The 21363-nt window shown below is 44.7% G+C and overlaps 1 protein-coding gene across 1 annotated transcript; it reads right to left on the bottom strand.

Annotated features, from left to right (window-relative positions):
• Positions 1 to 2822: 2822 nt before the first annotated feature.
• On the bottom strand, positions 2823 to 4140 carry LOC119974746 (claudin-3-like). The gene has a single exon (XM_038813936.1). It carries the CDS (start codon positions 4013 to 4015, stop codon positions 3365 to 3367), a length of 651 nt encoding a protein of 216 aa, XP_038669864.1. The 5' UTR covers positions 4016 to 4140; the 3' UTR covers positions 2823 to 3364.
• Between the last annotated feature and the right edge of the window lie 17223 nt (positions 4141 to 21363).

The raw sequence follows: 21363 nt of genomic DNA, 5'->3' as shown, positions 1-21363 counted from the left end.
CGCCGGAGTGTGGCGACCAGGGGATTTTCACAGTAACTTCATTGCAGTGTTAATCAGCCTACTTGCGACATTAATAAATATTATTATTACCATTATTCATAGTATTGAGTAATTAAAAACAATTGCAAATGGCGTGTGCCAAACACAAGGTAGGTGAATTTAAGAAACAGTTCCTGATACCAACTGCTATTATACTGAGTGAGACCCAGCAAGAAAACAAAACTTGCATTTAAAATACTTCTTTTGTAACATCTCAAAGCACTTTACAACTTATGATGGACTCATGACATGATGGTTACTGGGGAAGCACAACAGCCAATCTGCACACAGCAAGGGTCCACAAACAGCAAAGTGGTGATGGCCAGATACTCCAGTTTCAGTAATGATTGTGGAGGGGTGAATATTGGCTAGGAGACTAGGTTAATGCCTCCCCTTTTCTTTGAAAAACGCTATTGAATCCTTTAGGTCCATCTGAAAGGGCAAACCTCAGTCTTAACATGCCACCTGCAGAGCAGCACTGCTGGCATTGTAGCACTTCCCCATTTATACCAAGAGGGATGGGGCCATTTTCATGTAGAAATAAGGACCTGAAAGAAGTGGGTAAACCACAGCTCTGTCCACATTCAGCCCGGGGGATCTAATCACCTCCAAGCACCAACTCTTTGCCAGTGGCTTTCAGGTGCATTTAAAAAAAATTTAAATACACAATTTAAAAAAAAACAATTATGGGGCAATTTAGCTTGGCCAATCCACCTACCCTGCACAACTTTGGGTTATGGGGGTGAGAGCCATGCAGACACGGGGAGAACGTGCAAACTCCACACGGATAGTGACCCAGAGCCGGGATCGAACCTGGGACCTCGGCGCCATGAGGCAGCAGTGCTAACTACTGCGCCACCATCACGCCCCTGATTTTAGGTGCATTTAACAAGATGATGGAAATTGGTCCTGGGGAAGAAAACACATTTCACTTCGGACATCCAAGGTCATATGCAAGTCATAATTAAAGGACCAGCATATCTCTTGAATCTGGATCTGACCAGGGACACTCAGAATCCCTGTAGAAAGGTCACCACAATATTCAGTGCTACTAGGTGGGGGGGATACTTCTTGCTGCAGTGTACTGGTTAACAATGCTGGTTGAAGGGACATTCAGGATAGAAGAGTTGACTTGGTTTCTGTCACTGGACTGAGTATGCACCCCCTCCACCACCTGGAGCAGCTGCAGGATGTGCTAATTACAGAATGCACCTCTTCAACTTTGACAGCACCTTTCACCCACAACCTCTAATGGTGAACAAGGCACAAATCAGCATCGGCATAGAAACACCATCACCTCAAAATACCCCAGTGAAAAGTGGGGTACAGACAGAGAGGAAAGAGTGGAAAACACCAAAATGCATTTACGGGATGGCTAGGTAACTACATAAAGTAGAAAGACTGCTCGGGTTTGGTAAACCAAGGTTGGAGGGGCACAGACACAGAGCTGCTGGGCTGAAAGGTCTGTCTCTCTGCTGTAAAATTACATGTACTATGTAAACCAGATGAAGGGGTGGGGAAGACTGTTGTTTCACTGCGCCAGGGACCTGATTCGATTCCTGGCTTGGGTCACTGTCTGTGCGGAGTCTACATGTTCTCCCCGTGTCTGCGTGGGTTTCCTTTGGGTGCTCCGGTTTCCTCCCACAAGTCCCGAAAGATGTGATTGTTCGGTGAATTGGACGTTCTGAATTCTCCCTCAGTGAACCCGAACAGGCACGGCCGAAGTGTGGCAACTTTGCAGTGTAAGCATACTTATGACACTAATAAAGATTATGTCAGGGGCTGCACGGTGGCCTAGTGGTTAGCACAACCGCCTCACGGCGCTGAGGTCCCAGGTTCGATCCCGGCTCTGGGTCACTGTCCGTGTGGAGTTTGCACATTCTCCCCGTATCTGCGTGGGTTTCGCCCCCACAACCCAAAAATGTGCAGAGTAGGTGGATTGGCCACGCTAAATTGCCCCTTAATTGGAAAAAATAATTGGCTAATCAAAATTTTTTTAAAAATAAAGATTATAAGTCAAAGAGAAAAGATAGAGATGAACAGATTGCAGGAATAGCGAAGAGAGAAAGAGAACTGGGGAGGAGAGAGTGAGGAAGAGAAATGAGACGGGAAGAAAAGGACTGGAAGTGAGACAAATGGGAGAAGTGAGGACAGAGAGAGTGAGAAAGGGGAAGGATGGAGGAAGACAAGCTAAGAAAGAGAAGCGACAGGACATGAGCTCATTAGGGGGAGGGAAGAAATACAGAAACAAATGGAGAGGGCAGAGCTTTGGGGGGAGTGGGTACCACAGTCGCTCAGTTTGAAACCGAGTAAACATAAAATGAGCTGACTCCCAGTTTTCTGAATCTCGACTCAACTCCCTGGAATGTAGATAATGAGACAGGGAGAAGTGCTGACTGGGTGGAGTGACTGGCTGCGTGGTTGGAGGTTATTGGTACCTACAGACTTAACTATTTCTTAAGGTGCGCACTACCAGAGCATTAACACATGTCTGCTCATTTATAAGATATAATATCAGGGCATAGAATGTTAATTGGATTCTCTGGAGCCAGAACCCAGTCTGAAGCAACAATAACATCTCAATCCTTGGTGTGTCTGTAAAAAAATGTCAGTTTCCACTCTTGTTCACCAAGTTTCACAGGATCTGGTCACTGAAAGGAATGGAGGCCCACGGGAGTTTCTGTAAAGTTTATTCATTAACAGGCATTTTACAAGCGTGAATATATTTCAAACGAAACGATTCGTACTCCCCCCCCCCCCCCCCCCCCCCCCCCGCCGGCCAAGTACAACCCCCCCAACCCCCACACCCCACAATCATCATCTCCTCACGTTACTCATTAATAGAGACAAACTGCACATTTTGGTCGGCACTGGAGACTTATTCCACAGGTTCGTGCGCTGTTGCCATGTTGACCTGTCCGGACTGTAATTCCAGCAATGTTACTTTTTCATTGGTGCCGCCCCGTGCCAATCACAGAACCCGGGATATTGACATGATCCCGGATTCACGGGAACAGAGGCGGCGCTACATCAAGATGAGAGCGAAACCCACAAGAGAATCGGCACAAATGTAAGTCACAATCAAACCCTATTAGTCTGCTAAATTCGTGAAATGTACCAGACCGTTATATACACGCACACACATCCACCACATTACTTCTCGAGTTTAACAAGTAAGTTAAGTTGAAAGAAAGCAACATCTGATTTTTTAAAAAGACAATAAAATCTTGAGATAGGATTCACCGCAAAGCGAAGGTGACTCCTTCAGGGTTCAGGGAAGCTGCCGAGTCCCTGGAGGGCGAGCTAACAGCTGGCCCATTCCCCATCACACATAGTCCTTCCTATCGTACCCAGTCGGACCTGTGGACCTGGCCGCAGAGTAAGCCATTCTGGAGGGTACGTACTTCTCATCTTTGGGAGGGCAGGAACAGCAGAGCAGAGCCCCTCCGAGGAGCAGCAGACCCGAGGTGCCCCAACCGATGTACAAAGAAGCTCCAAGTTCTCTCCTCTGGGCGTCCGTCACCAGCGGGTTGTAGAAATCCTTGATGATGGTGTTTGCTGACCAGGACACTGGGATCAGGGTCATCAATCCGGAAAGGATAAAAGTTATCCCGGCCACAATCATAATCTTGGCTTTGGTCGCTTCGTCCTCCACGCAGTTGGTGCACTTGGCCCCCACGATGGAGACGAGGATGCCCAGGATCCCCACCACGATGGCAATAACGGTTAGAGCTCTGGAAGCCTGCAGATCTTGGGAGAGGGCTAACAGGGAATCGTACACCTTACATTGCATCTGCCCAGTGCTCTGAACGATGCAGTTCATCCAGAGACCTTCCCAAATGATCTGCGCCACCACGATGTTGTTTCCGATGAAAGCGGTCACTCTCCACATGGGCAAGGCGCAGGTCAGGATAGCCCCCAGCCAGCCCAGCACTCCCAGGGCGACCCCCAAGATTTCCAGCCCAGCATTCGCCATTGAATCGGTTGCAGTGACAGAGCAGCTCAGTGAGTGCGCCTCCTCGCCTCTCTGGTGGCACTTGTTGCAGAGGGCTCAGGAGCTTTCCAATTGGAGCAGGCTTCTGCTGAGCGCCACTCAACACCAATGAACTGGAGCGGAGGGGTTGGCGCCCGAGGCGGAGTCAGCGGCAGCTCCCAGGTGGAGGAGTTCGTGCTAACGGATCACTGGGCAGCTCTCAACCCCCCCACCCATGTCTGCAGCGTTTTCCTGTCAGCCGAGTTGGAGATCTGTGTCTCAATCAGCTTCAAACTCTCCAGGACAACAGATTCTGACCCAGTTATAAGCACCCTGCCTGCCTTGCCCTGTCCCTGGCGGATTCTTACCTGCCTGTTATTGGGAGCAATGCCCATTCTCGCAGCTGCCTAATGAGCGGAGCAGTTCCTCAACTCATTAAATTCTGCCCCTGCTCACAACAACACTTTCCGAGAAATGTTATTCCCCTCCCACGTTTTGAAGACAAAAGTGTAACCGAGTGTAACGGGAATATTTAAAGGAAATTCCCAATATTAGGTGCCCAGTAAATCCTCACTCAACCTCAAATTTATTGGTGAACTCATTGAACTTTCGGTAGATTTGCTTACAATTAGTATCAGCTCACCTTGGCTAATTTATGTCAGGCGCACATTTGACTAGAAAAAGGACCACACATTTTTAAAAAAACACATTTAAAGTACCCAATTCATTTTTTTCTTCCAAGTAAGGGGCAATTTAGCGTGGTTAATCCACCCACCCTGCACGGGACGGTGTCAGCCTCTCCAAAATGGGGATAATCTTTCTTTGTTCAGAGAATGAAACGTGTACTCAGTTTCTCTCTCCACAGATGTTGCCAGACCTGTTGAGGTTGTGTGTCAGCCTATCCCATTTTTTTGGTTATATACATATTAGATGATAATGGGAAGAGCTGTATGCTTTTCCTCACAATGATAATGTGAACACATGCGCACTGATTATTTACTTTGATGTGAATTATGTCATCTGCCTTGTGCTTGTAAACAAACGACAAGCGATTTATCACGAAGATGCTCCCCTTTAGACCACGTGCACGCAGCAAGCTCTGCATCAATAAAACTAAACCCAAGATCATTGGGGATGAAGGAGGCCGTTCGGCCCATCTTCACCAGTTATATTGAAAGGCCTCACAGTTCCCCGCTTCCCAGCATCCATTTTTTTCAATGCAGTTTTCACCTTCAGAAATACATTCCATGTATTGGCAAGTCTGTACAAAGAACAGCCCCAAAAAACACAACTAAAGTTGACTTTTACCAGTTATGCCATTTATCCCTTTGAACTAGTTCCACAATTTCATGTGAGGTACGTTTCTGGATTTGCTGTCTCCAGACCACTTGCTGTCAAAAATTCCAAAAGTCCACCACTTTGTCCCTTCCATTTAAGGCTGAAAAGGCTACCTTTTTCCAATGTTCCACATAATTGTGACAGACAGGATGGGCCAAAGGGCCTCTTTCTGTGCTGTAAAACGGTTTTTGACTCCTGATACCAAGACTCAGCCTCATGGTTTTTTAATACTATCTCCAGCGCTGGAATCTCTCCTTTACAGTTCAGTGGCCAGAACTAGTCACCGTATTTGAGGTGTGGTTTGATCAGAGCACTTACAGTTTCAGCATAATTTCCTCTAATTTATATTATAATATTTTCTTCTCTATTCATTAGCATTCTCTTTGCCTTGTAGATTGCTGCTCTGTAGCAGTTGAATATCTTAAATGTTGAACCTAGTAAGGCTTGTAAGTCTCTGAATTCAATTAATTCAACATGTTTGATGGGGGACAAACCTCATCTATCCTTCCTGTATGCAGTACTTTACACTTGACCTGCAATACATTACGTCTGCCATTGTTTTACCCAGTTTTTAAAAAAAACTCAGCTTTTAATAACTGGGCTTCATTCTCCAAATTGATTTCCCCTCTTATTTTTGAGTTAGATGCAAATTGAGCTAATTTGCATCTAGTTTCTGCATTGAAGTTGTTGATGCAAATTGAAAAGCCGATGGTTCCAATTTCTTGGGTATTACACCCAGCACTTCCCACCGCCGAATCTAGCTCAAAGAACAAAGAACAATACAGCATAGGAACAGGCCCTTCAGCCTTCCAAGCCTGTGCTGATCACAATACCTGTCTAAACTAAAACCTTCTGCACTTCCGGGGTCCATATCCCTCTATTCCTATCCGATTCATGTATTCGTCAAGATGCCTCTTAAACGCCACTATCATATCTGCTTTCACCACCTTGCAGCAGCGTATTCCAGGCACTCATCCTCTGTGTCAAAATATTTCCCTCGCACATCTCCTCTAAACTTTCCCCTTTGCACCTTCAACCAATGACCTCGAGTTATTGACTTTTCCACCCTGGGAAAAAGTGTCTCTTTTGTTCCAGTGTAAACTGACTGAGTTTATCCAACCTTTCCTCATAGTTAATACCCTCCAGACCAGGCAACATGCTGGTAAAAAGTCCTCTAATAAGTACACATTATTTTCTATGTTTCAACATGTTTGATATATATTGTACCGATTTACTCCGAAATCTCTCTGTTTTGAATTTAACTAGTAGTTTTCCATGTGAAACTTTGCCTCATGTATTTTGGAAATCCTATCATAGAACAGTACAGCACAGAACAGGCCCTTCGGCCCTCGATTTTGTGCCGAGCAATGATCACCCTACTTAAACCCACGTAACCCGTATACCCGTAACCCAACAATCCCCCCATTAACCTTACACTACGGGCAATTTAGCATGGCCAATCCACCTAACCCGCACATCTTTGGACTGTGGGAGGAAACCGGAGCACCCGGAGGAAACCCACGCACACACGGGGAGGACGTGCAGACTCCACACAGACAGTGACCCAGCCGGGAATCGAACCTGGGACCCTGGAGCTGTGAAGCATTGATGCTAACCACCATGCTACCGTGAGGCCGTCATGTCACAGATTTCCATGTTCCATTTGGGATGTGACTTACTCAAAAGCTCAAAAGATAATTAGGTAGAATCTTCCCCCTCTGAATCCAGATTGACCATAATTTACCAAGTTATCACAGTACAGGTGATCCTCAAGTAGTGCCATGTGATCTTATAAATCCACCTGTCAGGGCAAATAGAGCTTCCTCGTTTACCCTGGGATTTATTTGTCTCATGAGCATTTTGCTTGTGTACGGTTTCCATTTTATTTATATTGAAGTAATTAATCCTGCTTACATGATTTTTATTTCAGAACAATAGGTCTATACTATTGTATTTGGAGAGAAGTAATTGTTCAGAATATTTATTGTCTTAACCTCATTTATTGTTGCAAGCCAATTCATATTCTTTATGATTCTTACATTTTTTTCTCGCTGCTCGCTTACAGAAGAAGTACTGAAAGGATGTTTTATGTCTGCAACGTTTTTCCAGGTGCCCTTTGTCCCTGCGGCCATCTTTTAAATATATTCATGATCTCATATTTGGCACAGTAAACAATATTTTCACCCAACATCCAGATATACACTTCCTAGCAAGTCTCAGTGATCTGGATAGCGAACCCTGTTTGATTTTCCTTCCTCCTCTGTTGACGACAATATTATGGCCTGTTGCAACATCCCTTCTGCTGCCTTGACTGTGGTCAGCATTGTAGCACTTTCTAGAATTCCAATAAAATCAATAATTTGTTAGCTGCCCGGCGAAGGATCTTGCTACAATGGAAGGATGCGAGGCCCCCAAGCGTGGAGACCTGGATCAATGACATGGCGGGTTTCATTAAGCTAGAGCAGGTCAAATTCGCCCTGAGAGGGTCGGTACAAGGGTTCTTTAGGCGGTGGCAGCCTTTTCTCGACTTTCTGGCTCAACGATAGGGTACGGGGACAGCAGCAGCAGCAACCCGGGGAGGGAAAAGGGGAGGGAAAAGGGGGGGGCCGACAATGACTATGTTTGTTTATTTAATTTTAATATTTTTAAAGTTCTTTTGTCGTTCATTAGGGTTGGGGGGGTGGGGGGATGTGATACATGCGCCGATACGGTCTGGGGGTGTCACAGTTATTATGGGTTATTTTGTTGCATTTCATTGTTTGTCGTTATGTTTTATATTTTCTGTAAAAAATTCCAATAAAAATTATATAAAAAAAAAAATAATTTGTTAGCTAATAGCGGAGGAACTAATCCTAACCCTAACCCTCTTCTCAGACACAATATTTTGAAGCCTAGAAGATTGATATAAGATCAATCATTTCAGGGGAGAGGGTGGATTAGTCAGCAGGAGTGACCAAACATGGTTTAACCAATGGCTTCAGCATGACTTATCCCAATGGACCTGCTCAATGTAAGCAAGCTCCACTAAAGCTTAATAAGATCGTGCCAATATGTCATATTGCATAGTTTTTTTTTACTCATTACCCCCTCTGTTAATTTACAGTTGCTCTAAACTAGTTGAACAGTAAGATTCTTGGGAAACTGAAAGCTATGCTCTGCCATTTGTGACAGACCATGATGAATCGCCAAGCCCTGCCCTACTGTGCCATAGTATTACTAAAACATTGAATGTTCACCATAGTTGGAAATAATTGCATTGGCAGTTGACTGTAGCGCCATTGCAAATACACTCATAAATCAACTGTTAATACGATTACAAAAAAGAAACGAGGAAATATTTTGCATTATCCCACATGTATGCATTATCTCTATGTACTAGGTAGAATTCCAGTGCTTTGCAGTAAAAGTCGATGTGCTGACTTCTGAACTGGTCAGTTCTCATTTTTACTCGCACTGTTCTAATGCCCTGTTTTAAAATCCCCAACACCCACACCATAGAAGCTCTCTGCATGACTGAACAAGGAACATTTGTGGTTTAAGGGCTTAATATACTACCTTCTTGGACATGTTTCTGAAGTTCAAGGTCAGGTAACTCTGATTCATACAGTGAGAGTGTTTCCATTTGATGCCAAACACTGTTTACTCAACAGCTACTAAAGCAACACTAAAACAGGTTTGCATGAGCTGGCAAAATCAAACTTTCAAACTTGTTATTTTCCTTTTAAGGAATAAACGTCAAATGCACTCCTAAACAGGTGCATTACTCCTAATTTATCAATTATTGTTTTTCCAACGTGAGAAGAATACAAGAGGTGTTAATTCTGATGGTTCTGGTAACTTTTAAAAATAATTGTATTTTCTTTTCTGGTCATCCAGGATAAATGTCTGTTTACTAATTTCTCCAGGGTTCCTGATAATCATCTATTGAAGGTACAACTGAAAATCAAAAGGACCTTTATGGAAATTCTACTGTATCAAACAATTGCATTTCAGGTGTATCATGAGCTAGACATTGAACAAGACAGCCTGCACATTGCTCCTTTACTGTTTCTCAACATCGCTGTCAGTTAAGCAGCCTCCACTTCGACAGTGATGTTTTAATTTCGAACAAGTCCCCTTTTTCGCCAGTCTGAGCACGATTCCCCAGTTACTGAATTTTGAATGTTTTGCGCTGCAGATCTGACTGAAACAAATCTAAACTAGATAGTGGCGACCTAAACCTGTGCCAATTAAGACACGTACAAATTATGTTTCATTCTGATATTTGTCTGGATTTAGACCCAAGACCCAGATATGAAAGTACAGTCTCCAACATATTATGATACTCAATGAGTAACCTTCCATTAGTTGCTGTTAGAAAGAAAAGTTCCAGACATTTCCAGAAGTCCCATTTAAGAAGGTACCCATTACACAAGTGGGTCTTCCCACTAGTATAAGGCAGACTGATGTCCGCACCACCCCCCCCCCCCCCCAACCGCACACCCTCCTCCAACTTGAGGGACCGGGTTTGCACAGTGGGCTAAACAGCTGGCTTGCAATGCAGAACAATTCCAGCAGCGTGGGTTCAATTCCCATACCGGCCTCCCCGAACAGGCATGGAATGTGGCAACTAAGGGCTTTTCACAGTAACTTCATTGAAGCCTACTTGTGGCAATAAGCGATTATTATCATTATTATTAACTTGACACAGATGATAGTCTGATGTGCAATATGGAATGTCAGAGTGGAAGGCTTCAGTCCTATACCAGTATAGCATCAAATCAAGAGATGTTGAGAATGAAACCCAATAAAGGAGACAGGAAGGAACTTTTGATAACAGCGGGGTGGATTTGTTGAGAATGTGGTTTCATTAGAGTTATCGAAATCTACATTGGTACTCCATTTAACATTTCTCAAACAATTGTTGATGGATCTTGTAATGATTTTGTACAATTCAGAAATTCATCTGCAAAATGTAGAATTTTGAAGTACTTTGGAAACTGAGTACATAATATTTACTTTGGACAGAAAGTAGGTTTGAACACTCTTATGCAGGTAATCTCATATTCTGGAGTGTTGGCAGATTTTAGGTCACTTCTGCATGTGCAAAGTATGAATAGGATAGGCTGTATGGAGCAGTAAGTTATTTTTCTATGTTCAGCAATTTCTATTTGCTGTAAATGTGAATGCAGTGTCGACACGGGTAACTTGCGTGATGGTCTGGAAGTAGTTGCATGATTTAAAGAGAGCAAGGGAGTATGTATTATTGAAAGGAGAATGCAAAGGACAAATAAGGACGTGACAATTTGTTAATGATGGTTAATTTTAAACTTTTAAAGAGGCTGAACATAGTTTGATTTGGGTGCATGGTAAGGTAATGGTTATGTCACTGGCTGAGTTATTCAGAGACCTGGACTAATGATTTGGAGAAGCAAGTTCAAATTCCATTACAGTAGCTGGGGAAGGTAAATCCAATTCATTCAATAAATCTTGGATGAAAAGCTGGTGTCAGTAATATGACCGTGAAACTGCTGTATTGTTGTAAGAAACCATCTATTTCGTGAATGTTCTTCAGGAAATGAAATACTTGGTCTGATGTATATGTGACTCCAGAGCCAATGCAATCTAGCTTCTCCCTGAAATTGGCCAGCAATCCATTCACTTTTATTCAAGAAGGCTGCCACCTTTTCTAGGGCAATTAGGAATGGAAAATATGTCGACATCCCAGGAATGAATAAAAAAAAGTTAAAACACACTTCAAGAAAAACAAATTAATACCGATGCTGCGCCTCCCAAATGTAAGAGTGCGGGCCAGAAGCTTTGGGTCACCTGTCATTTTAATTGTCTACCTTATTCTCTGACAAAGTTCCAGTGAAGTTCAACAAAAGCCAATAGAACACCATCTCAACTTTCGCTTAGGCATTTTACAGCCATTTGAACTTTACACTGAACTCAGCAATTTCAGATCATAACCTCTACTCCTATTTTTCAGTAGCAGTGGTTGAGGATGTTTCCGCTATACTCATTTATACTCCTCCTAGACCCACCTTTTACCACTTCCTCTTGCCTTGCATCATTGATCCTTTGGCCATTTGGATCCTTTCCTGCCTTCCACCAAGTCACATTTATTCTTTCCCCCCCTCCCCTCCTCCGAGCCTCCCAACTGCTGAAAACCGGTTACAGTCCTTTTTTTCATTCTTGTTTGAAAATAAATTTAGAGTACCCAATTATTTTTTTCCCAATTAAGGGGCAATCTAACCGGCACAGCTTTTGGGTTGTGGGGGTGAGACCCACGCAGACATGGGGAGAATGTGCAAACTCCACACAGGCAGTGACCCGGGGCCAGGAGCGAACCCTGCCACCCTCCTTTTTACATTCCAAATGGATCTCAAGCATTAACTCTGTTTCTCACTCCCACAGAGGCTGTCCAATCTGCTGAGTATTTCCAGCCTTTTCAGTCTTTATTTCAGATTTTCAGCCACTGCAGTGTTTTACTTTTGTAACACAGAAGGGCAACTTCCAGCAGGAAGTCAAAAACATTTTTACTTGCCTTATACATTTAACTTTGATCGTTTCATTTTCCCATCAATGGAAATGCAAAATTTCCTCAGTCAGTGATATCCTATCCAATCATTTCAGTAGCACTCCCATTGCTAAATCGTCGTGGTAACAGCAACTGCTTTGTTCACTTTTCAGGAACTCTGCACCCATTTAACTAATATTCATGATCTAATAAAATAATCTTGTAAGGAAACGAACACCATGATCAAGCCACCTATAATTGTGCGTTTGTTCCGTCGTTGACTCAAATAACTGACTGGAACATTGGAAAATATCAACACGGGCAATCGTGAGCAAGTCAGAGCGAGGTAAAAGGCAATGTCTCTAGGTGAGAAAGAGGGAGATGGGATCAGCAGTGGTGTGTTGAATTTGTGAGTAGATAGCTGTGTGATGAAGTTAAAGTTAGAGTGAAACATGAGGCTGTGGCAATAGCTCAAACCGTCTGTTGAAGTAACAGAAACGGACAATGGAAAAAAGACACACCTCCCACATTTCCCACTAATAATGATAATTGAGAGAGACAAAACCTCTATTGCTCAATGTTAGTTTTAGGTATATGTAAAGACCTGTAGAGAGAAACATTAGCAAAGATGTAATCAATAAGTAAGGGAGACAAGGAATATACAATTTAAATTGGGAAAGAAACCTGCAATGATAGAATGTACCCAGGTTGGAGGTTTACAGAATTGTAACGGCACAGAAGGAGGCCATTTGGCCAATCGTGTCTGCACTGTGGCTCTCCAAATGAGCTTTGTGACTTAATGTCATTTACCTGCCTTTTCCCTGTACCCCTGCACATTGTTTCTATTCAAGTAATCATCTAATGCCCTCTTGAATACCTCGATTGATCCTGCCTCCACCACACTTCCTGGTAGTGCATTCCAGACCCGAGCTACTTGATGGGTGGGACTTTCTGGCCATTCATGCTGGTGGGATCTTCTGGTCCACTATAGGTGCACCCCATGGTGGTGAGGAGTGCGTTCAATGGGAATGCCATTGACAATGGCGGGACCAGAAGATCTTGCAGCTGGCCATTGGCAAGCCGTCCTCTGCCACTACAGAACATGCTGCAGAGGGGGAGGAAATCAGGGGGAGGGGGTGCGAAACAGCCTTTTCTCACATCACATTTTCATCTTTCGCCCTACTCACTCTGTCCACCTCCCCACCCCCATCACCCCACGCCCATCACCACCACCCCCCCACCCCCCCCCCCCCCCCCCCCCCCCCCCCCCCCCCACACCCCTGTGATTTTGAACATCTCGATCAGAATTCCTGTTTGCTTTCTTTTCTCCTAGGAGAACAGTCCTAATCTCTCCAACCTATCCTCATAACTGAAGTTTCTCATCCCCGGAATGATTCTTGTGAACCTCTTCTGCACTCTCTCCAATGCTTTCACATCCTTCCTACAGTGTGGAGCCCAGAACTGTGCACAATATTCCTGATGAGAGTAAAATAGTAACTTGTATAAATTCAATATAACCTTCTTTCTCTTGTACTCTGTGCCCCAATACATAAAACCCTGAATACTATATGCTTTATTAACTGCTCTCCCCATTTGCCTGCCATTTTTAATGATCTACGCACATATACACCCAGGTCCCTCTGGTTCTGCACCCCCTTAAGAATTTTACCCCGTATTTGATACTGTCTTTCCATGTTCTTCCTGTCAAAATGCATTACCTCACACTTCACCGCATTGAATTTAATCTGCCATCTATCTGCCTACTTCACCAACTTGTACAAGTCCTTCTGAAGTTCTACACTGTCATTCTTTATAGTTTACAATTCTTCCAGGTTTTATGCCATCCGCAAACTTTGAAATTATCCCCTGCGTGATAAGATCTAGATTTATATATCTGGAAAAGCAAGGGTCCCGGTACCGACCCCGGGGAACACCATTACAGACCTCCCTCCAGCCTGAAAAATATCCATTGACCATTACTCTCTGCTTCTTATTTTTCAGCTATTTACTTGTCCATGTTGCTACTGCCCCTTTTATTATATGAGCCATAACCTTTCTCACAAGTCTGTTGTGTGGCACTGTATTGAATGTCTTCCGTTCTGTTTCCTACTAAAAGAAATGTCTGTTACGAGAAAAGGAAGCGACTGAAAATGAAAAGAAAGTGAGAGCCTATAGTGCAATCGCACTTTTCTTGATTGTAAATAAACCCATCCACAGGGGACGTGCAGGTGTAGATTAAAATTTCCTGACACTCCAGGAAGAATGTGCTTTCATCATTGCAGTTCATTTGCTGGTCTGTATTGAGTTAGCTGATCTTGGGTCAAAAAGTGTGCTACAACTGGTGACCAAGCCTAGAATTAGGGAGCAGAACATAGATAAGAGTATGCCTGACCTCCACCTGAATTCCATGTCCACACCTTTGCTCCATAACTCTTCGTACTCTTATCTAACAATGATATACAAATTGTACTGTTGAAAATTTGGGTTGTGCCAGCAGCCAACCACCTTTTGGGACATGCTTTCAGATTTCCACTGCCCTTTCTGTGGAAAGAGAGTAAAACAGACCAGTTTAAATTGTATTTTGAAGAAAAAAATAGATTGTGAAAATCTGGATAAGATCCAAAATGCACTAAATTTGGGGGTGGAGGGGGTGGAGGGGGAAAATTAAAAACTTTAACCTAAGAACAGAAGAAGTAGCAGCAGGAGTAGGCCATATGGCCCCTTCAGGCCTGGTCCACCATTCAATATGATCATGACTGACCTTTGGCCTCAATTCCACTTTCTGACCTGTTCCGGACAATCCTCATTCCCCTAGATTCCAAAGATTTATCAATCTCAGCCCTGAATATACTCGATGTTAAACACCCACAGTCATTTGGAGAAGAGAATTCCAAAGATTCACAACTCTCTGAGTGAAGAAATTCCTCCCCATCTAAGTTGGAAATGATTGCCCCTCATCCTGAGATTCTTACCCCTTGTTCTAGATTCCCCAGCCAGGGCTCTCAGCATGCCAAGCCCCTCCAGAACCTGATAAGCTTCAAGAAACTCACATATGAGCATGCATATGAAATAGGAGCAGAGGTAGGCTATTTGGCCCCTCGACCCTGCTTGGCCATTCATGGAAAATCTGTGTTTCAAGTTCCACATTCTCATCTATCCCGATAATCTATGATTCTCTTGCCTAACAAGATTATATTTACTTTCACCTTAAAAATATTCAATGGCCCCACGTCCACCGCCATCTGGGACAGAGAGTTCCAAAGTCACACAACCCTCCGAGATGGAAAAACACTTCTCCTCATCTCTGTCCCATAAGGGCGACCCTTAAGTTCTAAACAGTGTCCCCTAGTTCTGGACTCATTCACATGAGGAAACATCTTTCCCATGTCCAGCTTACCAAAACCATTCAGAATCTTATATACTTCAATCAAGTCACCCCTTACTCTTCTAAACTTCAGTTGAAACAAGCCCAGCCTGTTAAACCTTTTTTCGTAAGACAACCCGCTCATTCTGGCTATCAATCCAGTAAACGTCCTCTGAACTGCCTCCAGCACGTTTACATCCTTCCTCAAATAAGGAGAGCAAACTGCACATAATATTCAAGGTGTGCTCTCACTAATTTCCTGGATGACTGAAACATAACATCTTTATTTTCATGTTCAATTTATCTTGTTATAAAGGATAGCATTTCATTAACCTTCTTGATTACATGTTGCACCTGCATACTAATGTTTTGTGACCCATGTACAAGAACACCTAGATTCCTGTGCACGTCAGAATTCTGTAGACATACTCTGTTCTGCTTTTTTATTCTTGCTAACAAAGTGAACAACTTCACGTTTTCCCACATTAGTCTCCGTCTGCCAGATTTGTCCCACTCACTCAACCTATCCATATCCATCTGCAAACTCTTTGGATGGGATGCTCTGGTCTCCGACGCCAAAATCGCGTTCGGCGATTGGCTGGAGAATCTACGTTGGCGCTGAAATCGGGGGGCGGCCCCACATTTGTGATGCTCTGCCCCATCCAAACTTGACGTCAGGACGTTACCTGAGGGCCTCCCCACGATGTTTGGCCCCTGATGGGGTGAGTTCTCGATGGTTTCGGTGGTATGTGGTATTTATATTCGGGAACTCAGCTTGGTGGCTGCGGAGTAAGTCCAGCGCCGTCACAGTCTGGGGGAGGGGGGGGGGAGCAGATCCATGGGTGGGGGGGCTTTGGTGGGGACTGGGGGCACATTGATGGGGGGTGGTCCGGGGTGGCAAGCCTGGGCAAAGGGGGTCACTATTTGGCAGGCCGTGACCATGCACGGCCAGCGCCATGTTGCACGGCGTGGCCGCTGCAGGCCGCCGCCATGTACATGCGCGGCCACGGACTCGGCAATTCTCCGGCCGTATCTGCAGCTAAAGACGGAAGCTCTATGCTGCGTGGTGCTATCCCCCCACCAGACAGTGGGCCGTTTCAGAATCGAGCCCCTCGCGTCTTCTTTTTTTTTTAATAAAATTTTTTTTTTAGAGTACTCAATTAATTTTTTCCTATTTTGGGGCAATTTAGCGTGGCCAATCCACCTAGCTGGCGCATTTTTCTTTTTGGGCTGTGAAACCCACACTAACGCGGGGAAAATGTGCAACTCCACACGGACAGTGACGCAGAGCTGGGATCGAACCTGAGACCTCGGCGCCCTGAGGCCGCAGTGCTAACCCACTGCGCCACCGTGCTGCCCCCCTCATGTTTTCTTCACAACACACTTTCCTACCTATCTTTGTGTCATCTGCAAAGTTAGCTACCATGCCTATGCTTCCCCATCTAAGTCATTGATGTAAATTGTAAAATGTTGAGGCGCCAGTCCAGACCCCTTCGGGTCTCTACTTGTCATTTCCTGCCAATCAAAGAACATAGAAAAGTACAGTAAGAAGTCTTACAACACAAGGTTAAAGTCCAACAGGTTTGCTTCAAATCAGCTGAGGAAGGAGCAGTGCCCCAAATGCTAGTGTTTCGAAACAAACCTGTTGGACTTTAACCTGGTGTTGTAAACCTTCTTACTGTGCTCACCCCAGTCCAACGCCGGCATCTCCACATCATAGAAAAGTACAGCACAGGAACAGGCCCTTCAACCCTCCAAGCTTGCACCGATCATGGTGCCCTAACTAAAAAAGACCTTGTGCCCTTACTCGGTCCGCATCCCTCTATTTCCTCCCTATTCATGTATGCATCCAGATGCCTCTTTGCTAATGTGCCTGCTCCCACATATCCTCTGGCAGTGCGTTCCAGGCACCTACCACTCTGTGTAAAAAACGTACCCCGCACATCTCCCTTAAACTTTCCCCCTCTCACCTTGAACCTGTGCCCCTTTGTAATTGACACTTCCAACATTGGAAAAAGTCTCTGACTATCCACCCTGTCTATGCCTCTCATAGACCTGTATACCCAGATCCCTCTGTACGTTAATGTTCCTGAAGGTTCTGTCATTTACAGTATAATTCATACCTAGATTTGATCCTCTAAAAGGCATCACCTTGCAATCTATCTATGTCCTGTTGTATACTCTGACAATCCTCGACACTACCAGCAACTTGGCCAATCTTTGTGACATCCGCAAACTTAGTAATCAGACCACCCACATTTTCCTTCAGATCATTTAGTTTTTAAAATAAATTTAGGGTACCCAATTAATTTTTTCCAATACGGGGCAATTTAACGTGGCCAATCCACCTAGCCTGCACATCTTTTTGGGTTGTGGGGACAAGAGCCATGCAAACAGGGTGAGAATGTGCAAACTCTACACGGATACTGTGACCCAGAACCAGGATCGAACATGCGACCTCGGCACCGTGAGGCAGCAGTGCTAACCACTGTGCCGCTGTGCTGCCCTCAGATCATTTATATATACTACAAAAAACAGAGGTCCCAGCACAGATCCCTGTAGAACACCACTAACATTCAGAAAAACACTTCCACCGCTACTCTATAACCAAGCCAGTTCTGTATCCATCTAGCCAGTACACCCCGAATCCCATCTGATTTTAATTTTTGTACCAGTCTGCCATGTGGAACCTTGTCAAACACCTTACTGAAGTCCATATAAACTACATCCAGAGCAGAGCCCTTCCCTCATCAAGTTTCTTTGTCACATCTTCATAGAACTCAATCAAGTTGGTGAGACACGACCTTCCCCGTACAAAACCTCACCGTTGGGGCCTCACGGTAGCATGGTGGTTAGCATCAATGCTTCACAGCTCCAGGGTCCCAGGTTCGATTCCCGGCTGGGTCACTGTCTGTGTGGAGTCTGCACGTCCTCCCCGTGTGTGCGTGGGTTTCCTCCGGGTGCTCCGGTTTCCTCCCACAGTCCAAAGATGTGCGGGTTAGGTGGATTGGCCATGCTAAATTGCCCGTAGTGTAAGGTTAATGGGGGGATTGTAGGGTTACGGGTATACGGGTTACGTGGGTTTAAGTAGGGTGATCATTGCTCGGCACAACATTGAGGGCCGAAGGGCCTGTTCTGTGCTGTACTGTTCTATGTTCTAAAACCATGCTGCCTCCATTTTCCTCCAAATGTCCATATATCCTGTCCCTCAGTATCTTTTCCAAAAGCTTCCCCACCACTGATGTCAGGCTCACCGTCATATAATTTGCTGGATTATCCCTGTTTCCTTTCTTAAACAAGGGAATAACATTGGTTATTCTCCAGTCCTCTGGAACCGTGCCTATGGTCAAAGAGGATGTGAAGATATCTGTTAAGGCCCCAGCTATTTCTCCCCTTGTCTCCCGCGGTAACCTGGAATAGATCCCATCCGACCCCGGGGACTTGTCTATCTTAATGCAATTTAGGATACTCAACACTTCCTCCTTTGATATATTGACGTTCTCAAGAGAGTTCACATACCTATCCCTGACCTCAACATCCATCATATCCTTCTCCCTGGTGAATACCGATACAAAAAACTCATTAAGGATTTCACCTACTTCCTGTGGTTCCACGCATAGCTTCCCTCCATTGTCCTTGAGTGGGCCTATTCTTTCTCTTGCTACCCTCTTGTGCCTAATATGTCTTATGTCTATTGCCTAATATATGCATTAAAAGCCTAGGGATTCTTCTTGACCATGTTTGCAAAAGACATTTCATGACCCCTTTTAGCCCTCCTAATTCCATGTTTAAGTTGCTTCCTAATTTTCATAGAATCATAGAATTTACAGTGCAAATGGAGGCCATTCAGCCCATCGAGTTTGCACCAGCCCTTGGAAGAGCACCCTACTTAAGCCCACACCTCCACCCTATCCTCATAACCCAGTAACCCCACATAACCTTTTTTGATACTAAGGGCAATTTATCATGGCCAATCCACCTAACCTGCACATCTTTGGACTGTGGGAGGAAACTCGAGCACCCGTAGGAAACCCATCCAGACACAGGAAGAATGTGCAGACTCCGCACAGACAGTAACCCAAGCCGGAAATCTAACCTAAGAAGCAACTGTGCTAACCACTGTGCTACCTTGCTGCCCTTTTACAGTACTCCTCAAGGGCTTTGTCAGTATTTAGATGCCTCGACCTATTGTATGCTTCCCTTTATCTTTTGACTAGGCTTACAATTTCCCTAGTCATCCATGGTTCCCGAATCCTGCCATTTCTTTTTTTTAAATATAAATTTAGAGTACCCAATTAATTTTTCCAATTAAGGGGCAATTTAGCGTGGCCAATCTACCTACGCTGCACATCTTTGGGTTGTGGGGGCAAAACCTACGCAAACACAGGGAGAATGTGCAAACTCCACATGGACAGTGACCCAGAGCCAGAATTGAACTTGGGACCTCAGCACCGTAAGGCAGCAGCTCTAACCACTGCGCCACCGTGCTATCCTGTCATTTCTGTCCTTCATTTCTGTGGGGACATGCCTGTCCTGCACTTCAATCAAGCAGCCTTTAAAATCTTCCCACATGTCAGATGTGGATTTGCCCTCAAATAGCTGCTCCCAATCCACATTCTAATTTTGATGTAATTGGCCCTCACCCAATTAATTTAATCTTTATTCGTGTCACAAGTAGGCTTACATTAACACTGCAATGAACATACCGTGAAAATCCCCTAGTCGCCACAGTACGGCGCTTATTCGAGTACACAGAGGGAGAATTCAGAATGTCCAATTCACCTAACAAGCACGTCTTTCGGGACTTGTGGGAGGAAACTGGAGCACCCGGAGGAAACCCACGCAGACACGGGGAGAATGTGCAAACTCCGCACAGACAGTGACCCAAGCCGGGAAACAAACCTGGGACCCTGGTGCTGTGAAGCAACAATGTTAACCACTGTGCTACCATGCCGTCCCTCACCCATGGGCCACTCTTGTCCTTATGAAAATGAAATGAAATGAAAATCGCTTATTGTCACGAGTAGGCTTCAATGAAGTTACTGTGAAAAGCCCCTAGTCGCCACATTCCGGTGCCTGTCCGGGGAGGCTGTTACGGGAACCATGACTACTCAAAATATTATGGAATTATGGTCGCTAAGCCCAAAATGCTCCCCCACTGAAAAATCAATCACGCGGCCTGGCTCATTCCCCAATACCAAGTCTAGTATGGCCTCCTCCCTGGTTGGATTGTCAACATGCTGTATCAAAGGGGCAGCACGGTGGTTAGCATTGCTGCCTCACGGCGTCGAGGTCCCAGGTTCAATCCCGGCTCTGGGTCACTGTTCATGTGGAGTTTGCACATTCTCCCCGTATTTGCGTGGGTTTCACCCCCACAACCCAAAGATGTGCAGGGTAGGTGGATTGGCCACGCTAAATTGCCCCTTAATTGGAAAAAATAACTTTAAATTTACTCTAAATTAAAAAGAAACATACTGTATCAAAAAGCCCTCCAGGACACATCTATCAAATCGCTCTCCATCTGAGCCCCTGGCTGTAAGGGATTCCAAGTCAATATGGGGGAAGTAATCAGACAATCATGCAAAGACCCATTTATGCGTACTTTCAGTTTTCTGCCATCCAGCCAATCGTCTATCCATGTTAATCCCTACGCTGAGCTTTTATTTTCTGCAATAACCTTTGATTGGTACCTTATTGTATGCTTTCTGGAAATCCAAGTACAGTATGTCTACAGGCTCCTCTTTATCCGCAAAACAATACCACTTCAAAATAAGTATAATAAATTGGTTAAACGTAATTTTCCATGGTTAGCACTGCTGCCTCACAGCGCCGAGGACCCGGGTTCAATCCCAGCCCCTGGTCACTGTCCGTGTGGAGTTTGCACATTCTTCCCATGTCTGTGTGTGTCTCACCCCCACAACCCAAAGATGTGCAGGGCACATAGAACATAGAATTTACAGTGCCAAAGGAGGCCATTTGGCCCATCGAGTCTCCACCGACCCGAGGGCAGCACGGTGGCGCAGTGGTTAGCACTGGGACTACGGCACTGAGGACCCGGGTTCGAATCCCGGTGGATTGGCCACACTAAATTGCCCCTTAATTGGAAAAAAAATGATTGGGTACTGTAAATTAATATTTTTTAAAAAG

The sequence above is a fragment of the Scyliorhinus canicula genome, chromosome 12, assembly GCF_902713615.1.
Source record: "Scyliorhinus canicula chromosome 12, sScyCan1.1, whole genome shotgun sequence".
NCBI lineage: Eukaryota > Metazoa > Chordata > Chondrichthyes > Carcharhiniformes > Scyliorhinidae > Scyliorhinus > Scyliorhinus canicula.
Note: the sequence above shows the minus strand (reverse complement) of the source record. Positions and strands in the feature narration are given on the sequence as shown.